The sequence below is a fragment of the Haplochromis burtoni genome, unplaced genomic scaffold (genome assembly GCF_018398535.1).
Source record: "Haplochromis burtoni strain Fernald_Lab_line unplaced genomic scaffold, NCSU_Asbu1 Contig_3, whole genome shotgun sequence".
In the NCBI taxonomy this organism is placed as follows: domain Eukaryota; kingdom Metazoa; phylum Chordata; class Actinopteri; order Cichliformes; family Cichlidae; genus Haplochromis; species Haplochromis burtoni.
The window spans coordinates 1,911,403-1,936,597 of record NW_024582364.1 but is presented as its reverse complement, the minus strand read 5'-3'; the positions used below and the strand labels follow the sequence as shown (position 1 = coordinate 1,936,597).

Sequence of the window (25,195 nt, the reverse complement as noted above, 5' to 3'; positions counted from 1 at the left end):
GATAGATAGATAGATAGATAGATAGATAGATAGATAGATAGATAGATAGATAGATAGATAGATAGATAGATAGATAGATAGATAGATAGATAGAATCTTCTGCCTCCATCTCTTCTATCCCGACCATCCTCTGTCACACCCACACCAACCCTCTGCATGTCCTCCTTCACCACATCCATGACTCTTTGAGGTTTTCCTCTTTTCCTCCTGCCTGGCAGCTCCATATTCATCATACTGTGTCTAATATATCCACCATCCCTCCTCTGCACATGTCCAAACCATCTCAGCCTTGTTTCTCTAACTTTGTCTCCAAACTGCACGACCTGAGTTGTCCCTCTGATGTACTAATTTCTAATCTTGTCCCCCTTCAACTGTGCCACCTGCAGTTCTGCCTCCTGTAATAAATAACACGAACAGTATAAATATAAGAAACAGCAGCAAGAAGGTTTGATACAGAGATGTCTGTATGTCCTGACAGGCGTGTTCACCTGCCACAAATAAAAGAGAGCTGTTGTACTTTTTTTTTTTTTTTTACAGAGGAATGATTTTTCCTGAAGCGTTCTTCATGTCAGCCCTGCTGCCTCTGTAGTGTGCAATGGAGTGGGTGCAATGGGTTATCCATGTTCAGTGACCCCCTGTCTCTCACTGACTCAGTGCCTCCAGTGATGGCAATAATGATTCCAGTCTTGTTGATCCTGCTGGCATGTGTGGCACATGATGATGCTCTCCCAGTAAACAACAGCAAAACAAATGGCAAGCGTTGCCACAGACCACAGAAGTTACCAGTAGTTACTTCTTTTTAAGCTTCATATCATACAGAGAGAATAGTATAAGAAGTTTTTAAAAGCACAACAAAGTTAAACATTAAAGCAGTGTTTTCTACCCTTTTGTCTTCTGGCTTTAGCTTACCCAGTACATATGTCTCTGATTTTAATAGCTCATCCAAATCATTTTTCCCTCTGAACTTCATTCTCAGTTTCATTCAGCAGAGTGTTAAATATTTAAAGCGCTACATTATGACACTGAGTGGATACTTGGGTAGGGCAGGGGTGTCAAACATAAGGCCTGGGGGCAAGAAACAATCCGGCAATCACTACAATCTGGTCCACTGGACATTTGGAAAATGTTGAGTGTTTTCCATTCATATTAAACCAAACTAATTAAGTGATAGATCCACAATTAAATGACAGAAAAGTTCCTGTTTTTTTCTTTTAGAAATTTCTGTTTTTAAAAAACGAAACAAAAAAAAAACACCCCAGATTTTTCTGTGAATTAACAAAAACTATATTTTATAATTACAGGATAGTCTGGGCAATGAACTGCTAGAATGGTTTCTGTAATTTTACACATTTGTCATGTAGCCTCACTGATCCAACCCACTTAAAATAAAAGTGGGATGATGTAAAATTAGTTTGACGTTCCTGCTGTAGGGGCTACAATGGTTGTAGTGTACATTAAATATGAATAACTTTACATAACGGCATATTACGTCACACTTGTTTTTGTTGCTCAACAAACTTATGTAAAGTAAAAATGAATAAAGTAAATAAAGCAAAATGAATGCTGATGCAATACTGTTCGCATAAAAGTAAATACTGCGCAGAGAAGGCGCTGCCTTGGTGGAGGTTTGGGACCTTCAAAATAAAGTTCTGATTCAGATTTCAATAAACTTTTAACTCATCAAGTATCTTAATGAAAAACACACACAGTCTAAGTCTAAAACAAAAAAAATAAATTGCTTGTAGTTTGTTTTTGTGCTCCCCTCTCTGTATCCACTACTTTTTCAAATTTCTGTTTGCCGAGAGATGAGAAGAAGGCGATTGATTAGGGGGGAGAAAAAGCATATTTGGTCAGACATAAAATCAAATCTAGAAGATGAGTCATAAAACATTTATATTTTCTGAAATTTTTGCAAATCTGAGTTCTGCTTTATGGTTCTTACAGTCATACAGAAAGGCTGCCTTGATTAGTAAACAATGTTCAGATCTTCTTTGAGAAGTGAAAGTGCTGCGTTCAACCTCTTCGTAAAAGTCATACTGCGGTTATTAGCTTGACACACACTGCATGAAAACACCTGAAGACTCGCATGCGTACTTTTAAATGCAGCTGTTACTTTTCATGTAGCGCACAAGCACAAAACGACCTTACAGCTGTCCTTTTGTTCCACTGTGCAGATTGTTCGACTGATTACTTACATTACAGGCTTATTAACATATAATTAGTTAAGTTTGCGTGTTTCTGTGCCCTTCGCTCACAGCCCTGATGAAAACGTCCTCGGCACCTGACAAAACTCCAGGAATCAATTATGTGACATTGCATCTTGTCAGCTACATTAATGCAATCAACCCCCATTTGGCGCTAATGACCTTCTGATAAGATACCCGATGGGACAAGCTCACACTTGAGCAGTCCTCATCAATATTTTGTGGGCTACATTCACAGCAGTGCGTAATTGATCCCCACCGCTCTTTGATCACCGCTCGCATCGGTAGTCTTTGGACTCACCTATGAGTTTCTCACAGGCTCCGATTCAAAGGCAAAGTATTCGACCTTCGGATTGATCTCTAAAACAAAGAGCTCCCACTGTCTGTCTGAAGCGCTCGTATCTTTGAAATACACACAGAGAACAGAGCATACGGTATATAACAAAACTCACTCCATCCTCATTAAATTCAATCCATTTAATCCAGTTTTACCCAAGAAAGCCCTAGAAGAGTGAAGGCAACTTTAAACAGAGCCCTTTCGCAACCAACAGCAGCAACAACAAAAAATTAGTACATCCCTCCTCAGCAGATTCCCATCCTTTTATATTTTGCATGCCCGTCTTTATATTTGATGATGGACTCAATCTTCTTGGGCAAAGATGATGCCAGACTGAGGAGAAATGTTCTCCTCTTTCTCACAGATGTTTTTCTTTTATCTGTTCTTTGCTGCGGGGGTTTTGTTGCTCTACCTTCCACTTTTAAAATAATCCAAAGATTTTCCAGTGGTTTTCATTCAGCGAGCATCCCTGCCCGTGTTTTCAGTTCTTGTCTTCTTTAAAAACTTTGTGTGTGTGTTAGGCAGCATGTTTTCATGTTTGAAAATACCTCCTTCATCAGTGTTTTGTGATCGGTAACACAGGTCACTGGTCTTTGCCGTGTCATCAGCATTAGAGCCACTAATAATGTTTTTCTTTTCTTTTTCATGATGTGTGACAAACATGAAAAACACTTCACTCTTGACGAGAGGACAGCTTCACGCGACGTCCTTCTTCTTGTCTTGTTGTCACAGAAACCTGTCTCAATGCAAACTTGCATAAACTGCAAAATTATGCATTTTGCCCAAATCCTTTTGGCAATCCGGCTCCTCCCATACCTCAGCAGAAACAAGGGAGAGCAAAAATGTCCACAAAGGTTGATATGACACACTGCAACACAGTTTGAAGGTCACTTCCCAACAGGGTGCATTCATTCTACACTCCTACAATTTGTCCACATCTACTCAATCATCCAGAAAAGGCTAACAGAACTCCTTCACCTTTAGTCTAGAAGGAGTGGAAATGTTATTTAGGCAAGATCACTGTCTGAGTTTCTAATATTAGATAGGAGAGAGCATCCTAGGCACAGATTTTGAGAGACTCTTGTTAGAGACTGCTGGGTCATCGTGACCTCTAAGTCCTTACAAAATGGAGGGGCCTGCTCTGAAAAGAAAAGCCTTTCACAGTCTCTCCTAACCACTGCTACAGCAATGTTTCAGCTTAAGGTCAGTCCTCTAGTTTGCTCTGCTTTGTTCAGGTGAGTCCTTACCAGGTGGCGTGAGAAAGCAGTGGTTTTCTCAGGCTTCCATAAATATGTCCATGCAGTTAGCTTTAATTGGAACTGTATAATTACTTTTGTTGCCGTAGTCACAGATGAACGGATTTTTATTGGACTGAGGTTGTATTTTGAGGTCTTTCTTTGCAAGATAGTCTATTCAATTCAATTCAATTTTATTTATACAGCACCAAATCGCAACAACAGTCGCCTCTAGGTGCTTTATATTGCAAGCAGACCCTACAATAATACGTACAGAGAAAAACCCAACAATCATATGACCCCCCTATGAGCAAGCACTTTTGCGACAGTGGGAAGGAAAAACTCCCTTTTAACAGGAAGAAACCTCCAGCAGAACCAGGCTCAGGGAGGGGCGGGGCCATCTGCTGCGACCGGTTGGGGTGAGAGAAGGAAGACAGGATAAAAGACAGTTTTGTGTTGTTGTTTTTTTAGTAATGAATAAAATCAAATACTTTACATGAACCTTTTAAAATAAAACTTTTCAATTAATTAAAATTCATATCACAGGTCATACATATGAGTGAAGTACACAAAGCAATGACGGCTTTGCCTGATGTAGCAGATAACTGAAATAGTGGCGCCTTTATTAGTCGTTAATATTTCAAATTAAGTTTTTGTAAATCAGGGTTTTATCATGGTAAAAACAAACTTTATGACTTCCAGCTGAAATGTTTCTCATAAAATTAATTAATTAAATTTGGCTGAAAATGACACATTTTATATGCATCTGTAGTTCCTGAAAATTGTCAATGATGGGATGTGAGACAAGTGCTTTTGAGTGACACAAACAGATGGTAGCAAAATGTATTTTGCTTACCTGTTTCAGCCTGAGCTTAGACGCTTTCATTGTAACAATTTTTTATTATTATTATTATTATATCTTTATAATCAGATATTATCAGCTTTAGGATATTGATATGCAAGTCTGTGAATTGTAATATTCAGGCTGTTATACAGTTAGTACAGCAGACACTTCCCTTTAGAGGAAAGAAGACATGAATCTCAGTGCTAAGCTAAGGTCGCTGGCACATTGCATACTCAGAGCCTTTCTAACACTGACCAGCGGGAGATACGTAATTCATTACTATTAGATCATAAGATAAACCTTGTAGTTTTCATATAAAACAGATGAAAGGCCTGTTTGGCAGCTTACTGCTGCTTTAAATTACAACTGGCTTCATTAAAAACACTTAGCTGTACATAACCTGCCCGGAACCATAATTTATACAAGCAACTAGCTGGTGAACTTGGTTGAGTCTTTGATGGCTAAAAAGAGATATTCCCATGAACCCCAAGTTATTTATATTGCTCTGTAACTGTTGGATGCATAAATAAATGATGAGTAATGTTGTCATATCAACTTAAACAGTAATGATGTTGAGTTTCAGTCTTTGTGCTTCACCTCTATGTTCCCAAAGTGCTCAAAAAATCTTCCAAGAAAAATTTTAAAACATTTGGCAAATTGTAGGTTAAACTGGATACTAAAGTGGAGTGGTGTAGGTGGTCATTACTACATTATTTCTAATTAGTAGTCATACTAAACCCATGCTTTTATTTAAACTGTTATTGTGTTGACAACTTCTGTCTACAGGTAGTCATGTACTACCAGGCTACCTAAATATTACACCTACTGAAGCTGCTTAACCATGGAAACCAATGGCATGAAGCTCCCAGCATGCAGTTTTTGTGCTGATGTTAATGCCGCTTTGCAATAATACCAATTACAGCTGATTGTGAAGTCTCTAGGATGGAAGAAATTTCACAAACGGTGGCCCTTCTATTACAGTACGACACTTGAATTCAGAAAGAGCCATTCTTTCACAGATGTTTGTAAAGGCAGGCTTCATGGCTAGATATTTGATCGTATACACCTGTGGCAAGAGGACTGAAAACACCAGAATACAAAGACTGAGATGACGTGGACCCTCCACAACAGTCCCAGTTTTCCAGTTTTTCCCAAGGGGGCTAGCCCTTTGGAAAATTAACACTGGATTAAAGGTGTGGATTTATACTTTTGCCCCTGTAGTGTATATACTGAGAACTGCCCTTGTGGTGGGACCTGTCGCAGTAATTATTACACAACAGGAAAACCATACTTGCTGCACTTTCGTTGTCTGTATCTGGGAACAGGAACTGTATGAAATATCATCTCACCCTCTGGTGTTTGTTTTTCATTCAAAGACAATGAGCTGCTGTATCGTACAGCGGAAGGGGATGTTGTCCAGCTTAACATTGACACCTTGGAGCAAAGGGTTGTCGTTCCAAACCAGCTGTTTGTGAGTACATTTTCTCCAAGAACAGTAACTTTACTATCTGCTGCTGCTGCTGTACTGAGTCTGTTCCTGATGTGAGTGTGTCTGTATTTTTGTCTGTATCCCATCCAGGATAGATCCAGAGCTGCCAAGTACCAAGTGTCTCCAGACATGCAACATGTGCTGTTTGCCTTTGAAGTAAAACCGGTGAGAAATCTAGCTGACATATTTTGTTTTCTCAGACTTTGTCCTTTCCTGACCGCAACTTTGTTTTCTTCCACAGAAATACCAACACTCCTATGAGGCGAAGTACATCATTTACAGTCTCGTGACACAGTAAGTACAAACTTTCTGTCCTCTTCCTCGACAAGTCTTTACTCTGACCATATGTAGCCTGGCACTGACATCAGCGCCATTTACCTGCGTACTCTAGAATCTTATGGGAATGCTTTTTAATTCACTTTAGTTTGGGGCGAAGCTTTTTGGCCTGTTTTTTAGCCTTTCATCCATCTATGTCTGCTTAGTTCCCTACTGTTCTGTATTTGTAGCGAGCCAAGCAAAGTCAGCTTGTGCTAAAAAAAGGACATGGTTGATTGATGAAACCTACAGTGAGGGAACAAGGCTGAAAAGCACACGATTTCTTTGTCTGACTGTGCATTTATATTGGCATATAACACGTGTGATGTGCATGCAGTATACAAACCAGCAAGTATGTTCTCATGATGTGTTGTCTTCACAGGGAAACGTGGCCTTTAAATCCCCCTGAGGTGCATGAAGCTTTCCTGCAGTTTGCCGGATGGGGGCCCCAAGGCCAGCAGCTGGTAAGAAGCCTGTACCCTTGGGATTACACTCCCTGAGTTCTAGCTCGCAGGTAGAGATCTGTCAGTATCAGTCTGCCCTCACAGAGGAGGCACAGCAGTGGCTTGTCACAGTGGCACAGCCAAACCTTGTGGTAATAAGGTTTATGCACTCTGTAATGACCACATTTAGATCTCTTAGGTGAACGTCCTTTGCTTTGACCTCCATCAATGTCAGCCAAGAAGATTTTTGCTTTGTGACAGCTCGCGAGCCGGTGAGAGACACAGTGGCAGATGGCGTCTTGGTGGCAGAACCCTTGGCTTGAGCAGTATGAGGTTGCTGGGAGAGGAGCAGTAGACACACAGCAATGATGTGTGTGCATGTGCCTGTTTTCATTTCAGACCACAGCATGGTGAGGATATGTTGGCTTTCTGACACATCTTCAAATGTTTGAGGGTGTAGGACTGGAGATAAGCCTCAAGGTTACGGCAATGAGCAAAGGGATGCATTGCGCCAGTGTCGTCACAAAGGTCAGCAGGCACGTGTTTCCACACGTGTTGGTCTGTGATGTCAGCCACGTTTGGGGACAGCTCATGTACAAGGATCCCGTTGCTTGGAGACAGTCTGTATGATTATGGAAACAAATTCTGAATCTTCAATTTAGTTTCACCATTTGGAATTTCCATCCAGTTTACTGACAGAAAATTGCTTTTTTCTTTTTTTTTTCTTTTTTTTTTTTTTTACAAAAGAAAAACATGTTTTGCTGCTTTTACCTTTTAAAACATGAAGAGTACAGAAATAGTTCCATGATGATGTTCAAACAGAAGTCCTTGGATTCAGCATAGTTAAAAGATGTGTCTCTCCATACACAAAGGGATTTAAAATGAGCTCTACTGAAAAAAAAAAAAGGTATCTGGATTAGTTACAGCTATTGTGAATCACTAAAACTATTTTGTCAATGAAACACTCAAATATTAAAATAGTTGTCTGTTTTTAATGGACTTCAGTAGAGGTCAAATACTGTTGGTCAATGTGTAACTTTTTTTATAATGAAAACTCTGAGCTGTGACTCAGATCTTAGAAGCAAGAGATTTGTTTAGCTGTTCTATAATTTTTTATGGAAAATCAGCTATTTTAGGAAACCATATCTAACATACACCATACTGCCAAAAGTCTAGCTGCACACTCACATGAACTTGAGTGTCGTCCCATTCTTAATCCATAGGGTTTAATATGATGTCGGTCCACCCTTTGCAGCTATAACGGCTTCACCGCTTCTGGGAAAGCTTTCCACAAGGTTTAGAGGTGTTTATGGGAATTTTTGACCATTCTTCCAGAAACACAGCAATGAGGTAAGACGCTGATGTTGGAAAAGAAGGCCTGACTTGCAGTTTCTGCTCTAATTCATCTCAAAGATGTTCTGTCAGGTTGAGGTCAGGACTCTGTGCAGGCCAGTCAAGTTCTTCTACATCCATGTCTTTAATGACCTTGCATTGTACACTGGTGTGCAGCCATGTTGGAACAGGAAGGGGCCATCCCCAAACTGTTCCCACAAAACTGGGAGCATACAATTGTCCAAAATGTCTTGGTATACTGAAGCATTAAGAGTTCTTGTCACTGGGACTCACCGAGCTCCATAGCTTTATAAATGCTTGTAGAAGCAGTCTGCCTGCTTAGGTGCTTGCTTTTAGTTGGACAACAAGCCCTGGCTTGCAGTCTCAGTTCAAATTCATTCCATCCATTTGAAGTGGAAGTGTTTGGAACATCTGGTTTCAAAGATTTCAACGGGTGAGTGAATACTTTTGGCAATATAATGTACATTTACAGTCCTCTAATTCCCCAAAAGGATTTTACATATATATCTATATGTGTATGTATGTATGTAAATATATTTGATTTGATCTCGTGACCATACAAAATGCACTGAACACACTGTCATATAGACTTGTTTACAACATGTAGAGTCTCCAAAAATAGAATCCATACTTTTGTGCATCATTTTTCTCCAGTAACTTGAAGCACTGCAGGAATAATGCACTTGACATGCGCAATTTTCTGTGACACAGCTGCACTCATCACTTGGAGTTTGTCTTTTTTCAGAAAGCCATCACTGAGGGGGGCATGGTTATCCAGTTTCTTTATGGTTGATGACTGTTGGTTATCATGTTTCAAGGATCCTAGTAGATTCTTAGTGATCTGCCATCCAGGAATGGCTGCAGTAAGCGACTATTTTACACGTCCAAGTTTATAAAGGATCACAAAACACTAAAAAAAAAACCTGGTTCTCGATCGTTAGTGGCACAGTTTCCTCATTAACTTGTGTATCTTTTTATTCTTGGTAATGATTATGCTTACCTGCAACTGCCTATTGTCATTATATATCCTGAAAGAAAAACGTGGAACGTCACTGAATCTGTCGTGCAATTTACCTGCTTAGCTGAAGCTCATTATGGCTTATTCCTTACTGAGCTTTTCTATTGTTTAAAAACTATTAAAAACAAGTTAGCAAGCAACAGTGCTGCGCTGGGCGACATGTTGTTTTGTCAACACTTGTTTGAGAGACTTCTTAAACAGCTCTGTGCTCTCACAGCTCTTCATTTAGCCTTTTTATGTTATACAAAACTGTATATTTAGATTGTGTTGACACAATCTTGGTTTTGTTGTATGAAAAATGCTAGCCCGTCTTTTACTGAGCTTAAAAGTTTCATCGATCCAGCACCTGATGTTGTTTTGTTTCATTCTCTCACTTACTCCATTTTTCCCTTGTTGACTTTAAATTATTTTTCTGTTTAGATTGTGTTCCTTAAACGAGTTACGGCCCCGCGTTTCATCGGCTTTTACTTCAAAGCTTTTCCTTTGTGCTGTAATTGCTCTTATCGTATCATTTGCTTAAATTACAGATACATGGCTGTGAGAAAATATTAACATTTCAAGTGTGTGATGAGAGTTTGCCTTTTGCCGAGGGAAGAAAGCAGGTGAATTTGCATATGGTAATAATGTATCTGATTGTTCCTCTCGCATAGCTGTTACTGTAGCTCTGCGTTTGATTTAATGAACTACCAAGGTTGTGCAGGAAAGGAAAAAAAAATGAGATGAGCTCTCGTCTTTTGTCTCTCTGTGACCCGGAGATGTGTTTTCTTTTTTTTTTTCCCATAACAGTTTGTGAATATAATGATTTCCCATTAAGTTTATCAGAAGTGGAGCAATTTATCATCAAGTGTTTCATCAGCACAGAAAAATGTGCCGTGTGTGTTTGTGCCTGTGCCTGCGTGCAGCCGAGCATCAGATGTACAGTGAGAGGAGCCAGGAGATGAATCCTGTGACGTTCCCCTCATTAAACCACAAGCAATTACTCCACCATGACGGTGCAATCAGTGAGGCTGGGTCAATGCGTGCACACACACACACACACACACACACACTCATACACACACATAGAGCGGGAAAAGAGATTGTATTGACACAAATAAGACGATGGATTTAAGGGAAAATGACCAGTGGAAGTTTTATTTGACAAAATTAGACGTCTCGCAACTTCTCGCTCACCAGCACACATCCCAGCATGCAACTGCAACAACACAAATGAGCAACCATGCTGCTCGCCCTGCTCAGGTAGCTTTGATGTTGCTGCTTTCATCTCTGCCCTTTTGAAATGGCTATCTTTTGGCTTTTTGCACTTTCACTCTTTTCTCTCATCTAATTCCCTTGAACATTAAAAATCACCAAGCAAGTGAGTGTGAATCCAGATATGGATACCCTACAATTGTAGCTCTGAGAGTCCATTCAGTATTATTTATGACTGTATCAGTTTTGTTCTGAAAGTAAATCTCAACCCTGAAACTTAATGCATGTCTTTTAATCATTTGGTTGGCTGAGGGTTTTTTTTATTTTATTTTATGTAACTCTTTGAATCCTGTCCCACGGCTGCTTTGTAACACTCGCCAACTGCCAGCTTCCCTCCTTTTTACACTGCCCTGCATTGATCTGTTTTCCTCAGATGTTAATCCCACAATATAAAACTTTGATTTGCTCAATAGCATCCAAAGATCAGAGCTAAAAGGACTTCTGTCTTTCTGTTTTCCTCCATCTTATGAGTGATGTGAGGCTTAAATTTCACTGAAGAGGGTACAGCTGACAGGCTAGTCACACCATCACGGCCTGAACTACAGACATCAGACAGTCTTGCGTTCATCTGCTTCATACTGGCACCTGTTGAAGCGGTGAAATCACAGTTTATAGACAGAGGTTTTTAAATGTCCCACGCTCATCTGACAGCGATGCGTCTAAATTCCTTCAGGCGATGCCTCTGTGGGTGCCAGAGGCTTAAATCAGCAGTATAACCAGCAATTTAGCTCAATCCCGGCCGACCCCCTGCAGACAGCGCGGAGTTCTCAATGAGCAAGGCGGGAGGCGGGGGAGTCATCAGCTGGCATCTACATATGTTTTTAGCAATGTATGTGTGCCTGCAGGGCCGAAGCCGATTCCAGCGCCTTGATTAGCAACAGAAATGGTTTCATGCTGAGCTGAAGAGGAACCCAGTGTGAACTATAATGAGGGAGATTTCTTTTAACACTCGTGCATTAAGCAGGTGTTGACTGAGAGTGTATCAGCTTGGATTAAGATAATGTTGTGTTGTTATTACAAAAAAAAAAAAATTCTTACATTTTTGGCTTAAAGATTTCTTTTTTTTAATGCAAAAGTACAAGAAATATTAATGATGATGGCTACTCTTTCACCTTTTTTTGTCCAGGTCTTCATATTCGAAAACAACATCTACTACAGAACGACTGTAGAGAGTCGAGCGATCCGCTTGGTGTCCACTGGCAAAGAAGGAGTTGTCTTCAATGGCCTCACTGACTGGCTGTATGAGGGTAAGATGACTTAAAAAAAAAAAAGGTCGTACCAAAATACAACAACGCTTGAAATAATATTGAGTCCTTTATGTTGCAAATGCTGGAATTTTCTTCAGAGTTCAGATCAAAGACGGATTTCTTTCATCTTTAACGAGTGGTTGAAGTTGAACTCAATTATGGATTCTGAGAATGAATTGCAAGGGCTCAGTGCACATCTCATTTCGAAACCAGGCCAGCTAATATGTTATTATAAAGTCTCTGCTTTTCAGGAAGGTTTTCTACAACATTTCAGATGCTGGGTATGGGGATTTTGTCCCAGTGAGCCACAGGGGCTTTAGTGAGGTTGGACTGTGATGTTGACTGCATTTGAATTGATTTTAACAGCCCAGTGTTGTTGCATGGGGTTTTGGTGAGGAATCTGTAGAGGTCTGTCCAGCTTTTTCTCTTTCTCACATTGAGGATTTGTTGCGCCAAGAGCATAGACTGAATAGAAAAGATGGACATAGTCACTGTAATGCCGTCCCCTGATTTCTGGATTATTTTTAAAATGTCTGAGAAATTCTGTCTTCAGTGCGATTTGGATTTTTAAAAATCAGACATGGACATATTCTGTTGATAGGGTAGCATAAGGACAGTTTTAACTAATGCAAGTGTTGCCCAGTTAGCTTGTTCAGCAAGGTCCATTAGAGACATAAAATGTGGTCACCCGCTAGCAAATAAGTCTAAAACAAAACCTACTTACTAGAAAAATCATCCGGCTCTGTGTCTGAAAAGAGCCGAATGGTGAACAGAACAAAATACCACCTAGCTGTCACTCACAGTGGCCAAACATGTAATATTACACGTGTTTAAGAAAATTAATCACCCTCTGTAAAATTGTCTTGACACGTAAGCACAGCCCATGATTCAATAGCTTGAAGAAAGAGCTTTAGCCCCAATAAGTTTCTGTAAATTTATCATTTTCTTGCAATGCTGTGCAATATTAGGTTGTTTCAGTTTGCTGAGGTTTGCTGGTATTAGTTTATGCACAGCTCTCTTACAGCCCTGCCACAGCATTTCAATCAGGCTGAGGTCTCGACTTTGATTCGGCCATTGCAGCACCTTGGGGTTTTTTTTCTTAATCAGCCCTTTTGTTGCAGATTTACTGCTCGTGCTTGTTGTGTTGCATGACCAAATTCTGGCCAAGCTTCAGCTGTTGGACAGATATCTTCAGATTTGACAACATTTTGCTATACAGAGAGGCTTGTGGTCAACTCAGTGACTGCAAGATGCCCTGTGGCTGCAATTGACAGTTAGTATGAGGTGTTTGTGCTGATATGCTGTGTTTGGTTTTTGCAGTACACGGTGCTGTGCATTATGGCCAGACATCTGCACTTTGGTCTCATCTGTCAAAAGGACATTGTTCCAGAAATCTGGGGGTTTTGCTCAGATGCACTTTTGCAAACCTAAGCTGGTCTGCCATGTTCTTTTTAAAGAGAAGAGGCTTTGACCTTTCCGAAGATAACCATTCGATCTTTATCTATTTGTACTGTCAGAAACTTTAACTTTTAACATGCTAGCTGAGGCCCTTAGAATCTGAGATTTAGCTCTTGGTTTTTTGCAGTTTCTCTGAGCTTGGTATAGCGTGACTTTGGGGTGAATTTGCTGAAAATTCCACTGCTGGGAAGATTGTGGCATTGTGTTGAGAGTTGCTGCTGATCATTTAATCAATTTCATTTGATTAGCAGCATCTAGCTGCTACTTACCCTCATATTTCCCATAGAGGTAGTATGGATGTACTTAATTCAAGTAGCTATAGAGACCATTTAACAGCCTTTAAACATGTTCATTTTTGCTTTAAAGATTGTCATGTTAATAGTCTGCACCCTACTGTACTACTGTAGGGTATGCATGTCTACTACTGTACTAGTAGTACATTAGTACTACTAGTACTTTCTTCCTGTTGGGAGTTTTTCTGTCACCACTGTCACCAAAGTACTTGTCAATCGTATGATTGTCGGTGTTTCCTCCATTTCTTTGTATTATTGCAGGGTCTTTACTTTACAATATAAAGCACATTGAAGCAACTGTTGTTGTGATTTGGTGCTGTATAAATAAAATTGAATTGAACAAGTGAACTGAATTGTAGCATCTAGATTTCCTCTTAAATCTTCTTTAGTTGTTTTTTGGACTGTTGGATACAGTAGAAATAAGCCATAAATACTTCCACCTCCAGTGTTATCACGTTGAAGTCATAATAACGACATGTGCATTTACTTCCAGTTGTGTTTCTATCCAGCCGGTGAAGGCAAGTTTATTATTCACTTGTTTTTGGGGTTTTTTCTTTACTGAAATCCAAATATCTTTCTTTTTAGCATCTATGTGCTCTGTTGGGTTCACCAGCTAATTCAGTTGCCAGCTGTGTCTTCTGTTTGGTGCTACAGGTAGTGTTGCCCACGAAAGATTTATAGAGCTTTTTTCGCTCCCAACAGCTGCTTGCCACATCTGGGTATGCACTCATTATGTTCACCAGGTAGTCACTAACTTCATCTACCTGCTGTTTGGTGCTGGGTGTTAGTTTGTGAGGTTGTTTTGTGTATTTTCCCAGCCTGCTGCCTGAACAACACAAGAATGAAAGTAAACTTTAGGTCAGCGGCTTCAAGAAACTTTTTAATATGTACTGCATTTCGACGGCTACACTTGAAAACCATTTTAATCCAGTCTTTTGACACCTGCCTCTCCCTACGGCGTGTTGTGTATTTGTGTGCGGGATTCCATTTGAAAGCACGCAGCTGGCTACATCTCAGCGCACCTCCTCCTTTAGTCTTCGCATAGCTTGCGTTTGCGTTCTGGCAATTTTAATTAATTCATGTCTGCAGCGTTGCAATCTCACTCAGCAGATGTTCAAAAGCCAACATATTTGCGATTTAATATGAGACATTTCCCGATTACAGCATATGTGGGACAGACATTGTAATTACATACCTCTTGATTACGGTTTTGTTTACAGATGCATTGTCATGTTTGAGAATAATCTTTTGAAGTTTGAAGGTAATTTTATTTAGACTTCTGCATTGTTATTTCTATTAATTGTGGATTTATTGCGGGGGAGGAGGGGCCGGGATAATAATGCAGGGCAAATATAATTACAAAATGCCAATTATTACGAGAGAAATTCTGTTACAGTGCATGAACTGCTTCAGGGTCGGCTCTAATCGGTTTTTCATTAATGGGATTATTTCTTTGTTGGAGACACAGAACATGACATGAAAGAAGTAATCCATTACCGGAGCCGAAGCAAGATTTGCCTGCTGTGTTTTCCTGCTGTGTTGTAAGGATTTATCTGCGGATAACACACTGTCTCACAAAAACAGAGACGATGCAGCTTATGTATATTTCCCACGCATTTCTTGGAGTGTTCACAGTGCACACTGTGCTCTTCAGGTCAGAAGGATTTGGCAGAAGTTGTATGAATGTGGTTCAAGGTGAGGTTGCCTCATTTCTGGAAGGCTGTACATTCAACTTTAAAATGTTTTTGCTGCTTTTTCAGTGAATTTACTTTAAAGAGCTCAAGGAAATGCTACTCATTTTAAACATCTATTAAGGTGTTTAAATGTATATACATTTTAAATCTTACAGTACTGTGCAAAAGTCTTGAGCCTTCCCTCATTTCTTTATATTTTACTAACAAGGAGTCAGACTTTTTTGTCATTTTTTAAAATTGGTTTTGAGGGACAAATCTCCAGCTTTTCTCAAGGTTCTTCAAAGGTTTTCATTTTCAGTCCACTCCTTTTACCTTACTGTTTTCAGATGAATATGTTTTTTGCTTGTTAAATCACTTAACACTGATCTATGAATTATTCAGTAATAAAAAAGCAGCTAACTCAAGGGATGAACCAGTGTTGTGTCTACACATACCGACAACATTTCTACAAACCAATTTTAAATGATATCTTTGTTACTAGCAGCATGTTGCAAAATACATCTTTTGTTTCCCATGTCTTTAGGTGCATCTATGAAAATGCCAAAGATAACACAGTTTGACAGCCATAAAGTAGTATTTTTTCCCACCAGCAAGGTGATTCCCAAAGAGCTGTTAGCTGGAAACTTGGGATATCTCAGCATGGTGTGCAACATGTCCTTAAAAAGTGCAGGAATAAAAAAAGAGTATATAAAAAAAACCCTATAAAACAGATGATCAGTAAAATCAGAAGCCTCATCGGGTCTCAGCGGAAAGACGGCTGTCACGAAGGGGGGATAACATGGAGAAAAGGCTGAGGTATATCAAATCACACAAGAACTGGACAAAATCAATAGCAACAGGTCTTATGGAGCCATTCATGCAAATTTTACATTTTTAGTTCAAATCATGAGGAGAGATTCCCAACAGTTAGTGTCTACAGCCAGCAGACACTCACTGCTGTGGATCTTGTCAAAACTGATTACCGGTAAATGATGGACACAGAAAAATGCCATCAAATTATAGATTCACCAACATAATCTGGGAGGCATGTCAATAGCAACAGCTTAATTTTCCAGCATGACAATGACCCTAAACACACGACCAGAGCAGTAAAAACATTCCCAGTTCTTTGATTGCATTAAAAAAAAAAGCAAAAACAAACACATTTGAACACTATCAGTCATGGATTGGCCTCCTCATGGCCTGGATCTCAACATTATTGAAACAATGTTAATCCCAAAGGGGAATTGTATTGTCATAGCAGCGTGTATACAGTAGACGACAAAGCAGTCATATAAAATTAAGTGTAGAACGAGAGATATAAATGGACAAATATAGAGAGTTTAGGCTGTGCGAAAGAATAATGGTGATCACGCCAAAATGCAAAGAAATGAGGGGCTGTGCAAGCCTTACACACAGCATCACGCTGAAGAAAACATGCAATTTCTATGTACGAACTATCATATCAAGTGGAATATTTAATGATTCACATTTTTGCTAAAGCATCACAATTCTCTTTTGATTTTCAGACGTAGTTTTGTGGGCTTAAACAGTTCTCAGACAGGAATAATTATGTGTGGGCCTTTGATGCTGATCAATAGTGGTAGGAATAATTCCACACTTGTCATAAGAGAGCATCAACCAACACGAGCTCTACCTTTGATCAGGAGATTAAAGATAGTGAAGTCATGAGATGCTGGAAAGACTTTCACAATAAATTGTCGAGCTGCAGGTTTGGGGAGGTGGAATAGATGAGCTCTCGTATGAGTACAGCGCGTGGGTTTGTCTTTTCTCATGTCATTAACGTCTGCAGATCTGTGGAATTTGGTCGGAAATGTGGCGTCTCTTTTGTGACTGGAGGGTTGGCCAGCCGCAACCGAAAGAGAGGGAAACATCAGCTGCACAGTCAACCTCTCCACTGATTTCTCACAGAGAATATGTGAGAAATGGATAACTATCCCATCTTTATGTGGGAACAAATTATAGCATCTATGCAGAGCTTCATAACAGAGGTCTTTTTAGTGCTTTGGCCTTCATAAAACAATAGATTCATTGAATTGTGCTTTTTTAGAGTCTCTGCTGGGTTTTATTCGGGCGCTGACCTCGAAAAATCAAGCTGCACTGCAACAAATTACCCTCTGCCATAGAGTGAAAATTCAATCAAATTCTGTGTGAATGGCTTCCTTTGCCAGCTGTGACAGCAAAAAAACAAGATTGGCTAGTTGGAAAACAAAATCAAAATGTCCTCATCAAGGCTGGACTGATCAGTCTGTGTTGGAACATGCTTTTCACAGAGTTCTTCTGCCCCCTGCTGGGTTAAATGCCACCCACAGGCAAAAGAAAACTCTTGGACTGAAATACAAGCAGAGCGAGTATGGAGCCCTTTTCTAAAAATCATGTTTTTCTTGTTAAGAAAAGATGTTCACCCCACTGCCCGAATAATTGGGTATATTAACCAGTTTCAAGGAGAATACGCCAGTAATAGACTGAACTACAGTATTTTGCCACATGTTTAGAAATGTATATTAATAATATGTTGTTGATTTGTTTTACAGAGGAGATCCTGCAGACCCACATAGCTCACTGGTGGTCTCCAGATGGACTGCGTTTGGCCTACATGACCATCAATGACACGCTGGTGCCAAAAATGGAAGTGCCGTTTTTTACTGGCGCGCCATATCCCGCGAGTCTTGACTATCATTACCCAAAGGCAAGTCCCGACCAGAAAATCTTACAGCTTAACGAATTCAAAGTTTTTACAATGAAAATGCAGGTCTATTCAGACTCATTTCTCTCTGCTCATCAGTGATCTGTCCAAAAGATTAATAAACTATGGACAAAATATTTTGGTCCTTTGAGAAGGAGTCAATGGTTCAAGCCTGTGTCCATGACAGATTTAGAGGAAGAAGTTAATTACGATGCTTAATATGCAGTTCAGGGAGAACATTCATGTAATGTTTCATTTAAGCCCCGTTATCCAAAAAGAGCTTGTGATTAAAATGAGCCGTTGTTTTAAAAAAACTGATAATAAACTGTGTGACCTTAACTTGCTGAAACAAGACTGAAAGGCACAAACCGAGACTATTCAGTGTGCAAATAAGAAGCCTGTGACTAACAAGCTTGTCGCATCAGAATTATGAGAGATGCCAGTGAACTTCCCTCAAGAGGACAAAAAGATCAGTTATTGAAGCTTCTGACCTTCGGTATCTAATTTTCTTGCAGGCTGGAGAAGAAAACCCTGTAGTGCACCTGTCAGTGGTAAGCCTCCACGGTCCTCTGCACACGGTAGCGATGAAGAAACCTGATGACCCCCGGATAGGGTGAGTGACTGAATCTGAAGGTGCCTCGCTGTGTATAAAGTAACAAGCACCAAGATATATTTTCGTAAAGGAGACAGTGCTGCTTGTCAGAGGTGTCATGTGTTCTCACCTTCTGCTTTTCCAGGAGGGAATATTACATCACCATGGTGAAATGGGCAACCAACACCAAACTGGCTGTTAACTGGCTGAACAGAGCCCAGAACAACTCCATCTTGACACTGTGTGAGGCGACCACTGGAGTCTGCATTAAGGTGAAACAAAGTGTGAAATTAGCTGCCACCCTTTCCACGTTGTGTTAAAGTATTCCACTTGTGACATTCAGTGTTTTCCTGGGAGAAGACTGGAAATAACCCTGGCTTACATGTTTTTCATGTCGATAAACACAAACACTGTAGTTTATTTTGAATCAAACATCAAACTGCTGCTGCAGATACTCATTAGAGAAAAATAGGTCCTGACAAGGGCACCATTAGTCCTACAAGAGTCAGGTTGCTATGTATAACACATTGTCCAGCTGTTTTTTAACAAGCATTCATCGTGGTGAATATCTTTCACTGTAGCGTGAGACAAGGAGCTTGTGTTCTTGTGAAACAGTCGCTTATTTAAATCCCCATAAAAGTCTTTTTTTTTTCACTTTACACAATAAGCAATATAGAAAGCAGGCATGTGAAACATTTCATATGGTGGGCTTCATACAACCCATTTTAATCTTGAGTGAAAATCCCCTCTTTGTCAGTCTGAAGACGTTTAACTGTACATTTAATACCATATGTCTCAGTTTTTTTACAGAAAATTACAGAAAAAGTTCTGGTAGCTCATTGATAGTAATTCACATTATTTCCCATACTGAAAAAAGGAAGTTTTCTCTTATTGCTTATCTAATTACTTTGATGTAGCTTGAATGCCAATGGTGGCAGTCTTCAGTAAGAAAATATTGTGAGAATACTATTTAAAGTCCAAAAAACATTATCCATTATCCACTACAGTCTAGCTTCCACCTGGCTAGACTGTAGTCTTGGTCCCCGGGCCTTATGTCTGATACACCTGATGTAGACTGATAGTTATAGAGTGATCTTCAGAAACACTGTGGATGGAGACAACAGTTTCCAGCATTTGGCTGATATTTATGCAAAGATGCTGGTTTCTTTAAGTCGTGTATCACTGTTTTAATTATTCCTGTCCAATCTATTACATAAAACTGAAAGAGAAGCTTCTTCTAGACTCCAGCTGATGTGCACAAACCATAACTTTCATATCACGCATCACAAAGTCACATTGTTCTTGCTTTAGCTCATCAGTTTAAATCCCAGCTGTGATCTGTCAGGTGTTTTGTTTTGTTTTTTTTGGCCACACTTGCATGTATGAGATTGGTATTGAGAGTCTTGTCTGGCACTGTCATATATACTATAGTTATATATAGCCAACAGCATCAACTAGAGAGAGACTGGGTTTGTTTGTCTAATTTTTTTGGCAAGAATATACAGTGACGTGAAATAGAGATTGTTCACAAGGCTGCACAGTCTTCTGAAAGCTTTCTTTTACACAAATTAAGTACACCCTTATTGCTTCCTTAGGAATTAAGATGGAAACGAGCAGCCAAGTGCCACTGCTCAAATACAGATGATAAATTGATCATCAGCTCCTCTATAAAAGCAGAGGTTTTGGCAGTTTGCTGGTCTGAAGCGTTCAGTTGTGTATTAACAGAGTGCCAAGGAGGACCAACATCAGCAGTGATTTTAGAGAAGTAATTCTTGTTGCTCATCAATCTGGGAAGAGCTATGAGACAATTTGCAAACCATTGTTTGTCCATCATTCTAGAGTAGGAAAGATTATTCACAAATGGAAAACATTCAAGATAGTCACCAGTCTTCTCTAGTGAGGATGTCCCTGCAAATGCATCCCAAGGTCACAGAGAAATGTCAAAAAAATCCAAGAGCTATGTTAAATGTTAAATTTCAAAATGGTACAATTAGAAAAAAGTGAACAAGTATAGCTTTTCTGCAAGGTTGCCAGAAGAAAATCTCTTCTCTCTAAAAAGAATACGGCTGCACAGCTAGGCTTGCAAAGTTGTATCTTAACAAACTACAAAACCTCTGGGATAATGTCCTCCGCACAGTCAAGACCAAAGTGGCCATAATGTTTGACGAAAACCAAACACGACATATCGGCACAAAGAAAGCTTTCACAGGACTGTGCAATCCTGTGAAAGCTTTCTTTTTTACATAACTGTAAATGTAAAACCTTTTGAGATGTATCTTTTCATTTCCCTCCTATTTGCTGAATTAAGCTTTCAGCTCAGATCCTTTTATCTTTTCAGAAACATGAGGATGAGAGTGAGAGTTGGTTGCACCGACAGGTATGTGATGAAAGCCGGAGAAGTCTAGTTGGCTAAAAAACAGACTCTTTTTTTATCCCGTGTGTGCATGAACAAGTAAACAGACAAAGATATAAAAAGCCCTGCAGGCACGTTTTTGTAACTTCTCTCCTCTCTTCAGAACGAGCCGCCGCTCTTTTCCAAAGATGGATACAAGTTCTTCTTCACCAGGGCGATCCCTCAGGGTGGCAGAGGAAAGTTTTTCCACATCTCCATGTCCACATCTCTGGTACGTAATGTTAAACCTTTGCTTGTAATATTTTTCCTTCGTCCTGTTGCGTGAGTGTCTAATTTGTGTTACTTCCCTTTAGCCCAACACTAGCACAGACATACTTCAGTCCCTAACTTCTGGAGACTGGGATGTGACCAGGATCTTGGCCTACAATCATGAAAGAAACCTCATGTAAGACCTTAAGATGCTTTCACATTTTTAAATGCAGTCCTGGCTCTCTTGTTATCTGACAGCAGTGTTCGGATGATTCACAGTTACTTCCTGAGCACAGAGGATGACCCCAAACGGCGGCACTTGTACAGGTAGCGCTTTAGTTAAAGTCATCTTGGTGATTTTTTTAAGTGCTGCTTCAAGTGTACATTATTTACTCTGTGCCATCCTGCAGTGCTGACACAATTGCTCCATTCAACCGCTGTTGCTTGTCCTGTGAGTTCAAGTGCGGCTATATGGATGTTTCATTCAGCCACGACATGCAGTACTTCTTGCTCAACTGTAAAGGTGAGCATCCTTTACCTTGAATCACTTGAGAAATCTTGGACTGAAAGGTTTTACATAACAACACTCCTGACAGCGAAGGCCTCCTGGGGGACTCAGAGAGCGTGTTCAGTAGAAAGTGTAATTGAATTAGTGCTCCATGTCAGGTAGAGAGCTTATATCGAACTGGATGTTAGCAGATAACCTCAAACCACTGCAGGATCCTCCTGATTAGCAGTAAGAATAAACAGCTTGTCTGACTGCCTGCAAACAGTCACGTGAGTACTAACAGAGGCTGTGTGACTTTCGGCGTTTGTAGCATTTATTATGCGAAGAAAGCTCAGTGATTAGCTGTTGTTTAGTAGTAGAAGTCTCTTGTGTTCCTTAGAGACACTCCGGCAGAAAAATACAATGACATTTTTTGGCTTCAACACTGGACAACATCATCAAGGTTTCTATGGAAGCTGATTTGTTTAAGGGGATCACATCGGAGAGAAAAAGTGCCAGTGGCTTTCTTCATTAATTGGATCTTTGGAGAGTAGCTCCATCATGAAATAATAAGATACTTCCTCATGGGACAGAGGTAGATTATTAACTGCAGAGCTGGCTGAGAGTGCTGTTTTAAGATTATTCTGCTACAGAGGGTTGGGTTTCAGTGGCTTTATTATTGCCTTCCTGGAGGCATTTCAGCCTTTTATCAGCATCTTGTTATGTGATATTTTATCATGCTTATCCAATAACTTCTATTATTACATTTCCGTTAGCTGATCATTTTTCCCTGCATTGTTCTTTGTAGGACCAGATATACCGAGTGTGGCTGTCTATAGAACTGAGGACAAAGAGAGTAAGTGTACGCCTGCATCGTCTACAACACGTCTACAAATATGTTTAATGATAAATACATTTGGACTTGAGAATTTGTAACAGGTTTTTCTCTTGAACTGCAGAGGTGTTTGACGTGGAGACAAATAAAAGACTAAACAACACACACAACAACATGCAGATGCCCAGAGTGGAGTACAAAACCATTGACATAGAAGGCTACAGTAAGTGTGCCTCTGTGTAACCCAACGTGCACCGAATTATTGTTTTCTAAAGTCACTAAAGATGTATGATGTACAATTATTCATCCCTCGAGAAAGAGTAGTTCAAAGAAGTGATGATGAGTGGTTGTAAAGTCTTGACCACAACTGTACACTGTAATTAGATAAGAAATAGGAAGGTCTGTGTTATAAGATTCCCATTGATCCTGTCTTTTCTGCTCTAGCTCTGACGATGCAGATTCTGAAGCCAGCTGGATTTGTAGAAACAGCTACCTATCCATTACTGCTGCTAGTGTGAGTATAAATAATATGTGTGGTCAGGATGTTTAGAAAAAGAGAAAATACCCAGTGAGTAGCAGTTCACTGGATCAAAATGCCTTGTTGACATCAGATGTCAGGAAACTAGGTCTCGATTTCTGCTGTGACAGAAATCGGGACCAACCCAGTACTAGTACCTAATGAAGTGTCTGGTGAGCATAAGTTCTGCAGTTAAAACTGACTTTACTTAATGTTCAAAGGAGAACTTTAGTGCATCATTTTAGTACTGCACCTTTAGTACTGTATTAAACCCCAAAACACCGGATCCTAGGCTGACCATGCACGTCATTGTTTTGTTTTACGAGGCCAGTATTCATTTAAATTCTGCCCAAACGATCCCATTTCCCTAGATTGGAAGTGGTTCTTCAGGCTTCAGTCTAGCCATAAGCATTTAAATCAGACTCTGGGAACAACATGAATGAACAAAACACTGATAACTATTTCAAATGCCTGACTTGTTATAGGATAATAAATAACTTTTCTACATGAACTAGGTCATTTTTTTCACCTCAGCTCAAAAGTTTCTTTGCACTACCATTCCACCATTTTTCAGCCTTCATGTCAGTAACAAGACGTTTTGGATATATTAAAAGTGTCCCCGACTTTGCAAGGAGTTCTTTTGTGTGTGTGTGTGTGTGTGTGTGTGTGTGTGTGTGTGTGTGTGTGTGTGTGTGTGTGTGTGTGTGTGTGTTTGCATTTCGAGCTGATAAATATTTACCTTTTCAAACTCTTGCCATCAGTTTTTAACAGGAGTCTTTATTCCTTAAAGGTACAGTACATCATTTTAAAAGGAATATTTAACTCATAACTATGCAATGATTAGTGTGTAAGAAGCAAGAAAACTAAGCTTAGCAGTACATTAAAATACATAGCAGTGGGTTTGTGGACGTCGCCATGTTGCCCGTCATCTTGAATCCAGTGGACATCCAGTTGACAGGATGGACATATACGTTCCGTCTAATCGCATTTTATGTATGCTGCTAAAGACTAGCCTCATATGTAGTACACTTTATAACTGACATTTAATTTAAAGATTACAAATTAGTTCCTTACTGTAACTAACTATGTATAACTATGTATTAATTGCTTTACCTGTATATTTTCATCATCTCTCTCTCATGTCTGACAATTACAGCTTACAACAGCTGAGCAATAACAGCAGCTGCTTATAAGCTAACATTACACCAGCTAATGTTTGACTCAACTGTCCTAAAAACTTTCTCTGTGATAACCAGTTTGATTAAATTCTCAAATCATATGAGCGTTTCATTTTTTAAGTGTCTCGGTCCAACAATGTTAGATAACCTTCAAAGAAAATTTCACTAACACTGGCTAACAGCAGCTAACAGCAGCTAAAACTGGCTAACAGCAGCAAAAACAGCAGCACTTACTAAGAAAAATTAAGGATATCCTCAACAACTCACCTCAGTATCAACAGAAGTTACAGTGGACTTACAGCCTACACTCACTACAAATGAACAGCAGCCATTGTTGTTTGTCCTACTCTGGCCATGCTAGCTAGCTAGGATTATATGCACTTGAATTGGGAGAGGTACAATAACAGAATACAGTTGACTGCAATCTACTGACATTTAATGGTGAAGAGAAGCAGCTGGAGTGGGAAACAGTTTACCTAAGGCTGAAATAATCCCTATTGATTTTCTATCACTAAATCAAATGTTATTGCTCCAGAATAAAATAATGTGAATGTTGTGCGCTATATTCCACATGTCTAAAAACTGCAATATTTAAATATTTGTGGTCATATTTAAGGGGTTATGGTGTTGTATTGGACTTGTTAAATTCAACAGTGTCCCTTTTATTCTCTTTCTAAGTGTTTTGTAAAAGATCTGATTATTCAAAGTTCCCTTTTCGGAATTAATTTTCTCATTTTTGTGCCAACCAATAATAATACTACTACTACACCAGGCTCTGAGATATTAGTTGAACTTATTGTTTTCCATCACACTGTGTGCTTCTCTCACAGGGATGGGACCCCTGGCGGGCAGATGGTGACGGAGCAGTTCCAGGTGGACTGGGCCACCGTCCTGGTCAGCAGCTTCAGCACAATTGTTGTCCGCTTTGACGGCCACGGCAGCGGATTTCAGGGCACCAACCTCCTCCACAAGGTCCGCAGGAAACTGGGGAAACTGGAGGAGAGGGACCAGCTGGAGGCACTCAGGTCAGACTCAGAAAAATAAGCAAAAAACTATTTGGTCATTTGGCTTTTGTCACTTTCATTATTGTTGGGGGGGGGTTGTTGTTTTTTTCATT

At 39.8% G+C, this 25,195-nt stretch overlaps 1 protein-coding gene across 5 annotated transcripts in view; it reads left to right on the top strand.

Moving 5' to 3' along the window:
• The window catches only part of LOC102308428 (dipeptidyl aminopeptidase-like protein 6), a 91,486-nt gene that overhangs the window by 62,993 nt on the left and 3,298 nt on the right, over positions 1-25,195 (top strand). For all 5 annotated transcript variants that reach the window (XM_042219240.1, XM_042219242.1, XM_005912740.3 and 2 more), the window contains 17 exons: positions 5,997-6,091; positions 6,200-6,274; positions 6,351-6,403; positions 6,807-6,888; positions 11,616-11,736; positions 17,716-17,870; positions 18,383-18,480; positions 18,605-18,731; positions 20,798-20,836; positions 20,976-21,083; positions 21,166-21,257; positions 21,341-21,388; positions 21,472-21,584; positions 22,357-22,404; positions 22,508-22,606; positions 22,828-22,897; positions 24,909-25,103. In XM_042219240.1, the coding sequence (XP_042075174.1) occupies positions 5,997-6,091; positions 6,200-6,274; positions 6,351-6,403; positions 6,807-6,888; positions 11,616-11,736; positions 17,716-17,870; positions 18,383-18,480; positions 18,605-18,731; positions 20,798-20,836; positions 20,976-21,083; positions 21,166-21,257; positions 21,341-21,388; positions 21,472-21,584; positions 22,357-22,404; positions 22,508-22,606; positions 22,828-22,897; positions 24,909-25,103 (1,618 nt within the window). The remainder of the gene's footprint in view (positions 1-5,996; positions 6,092-6,199; positions 6,275-6,350; positions 6,404-6,806; positions 6,889-11,615; positions 11,737-17,715; positions 17,871-18,382; positions 18,481-18,604; positions 18,732-20,797; positions 20,837-20,975; positions 21,084-21,165; positions 21,258-21,340; positions 21,389-21,471; positions 21,585-22,356; positions 22,405-22,507; positions 22,607-22,827; positions 22,898-24,908; positions 25,104-25,195) is intronic.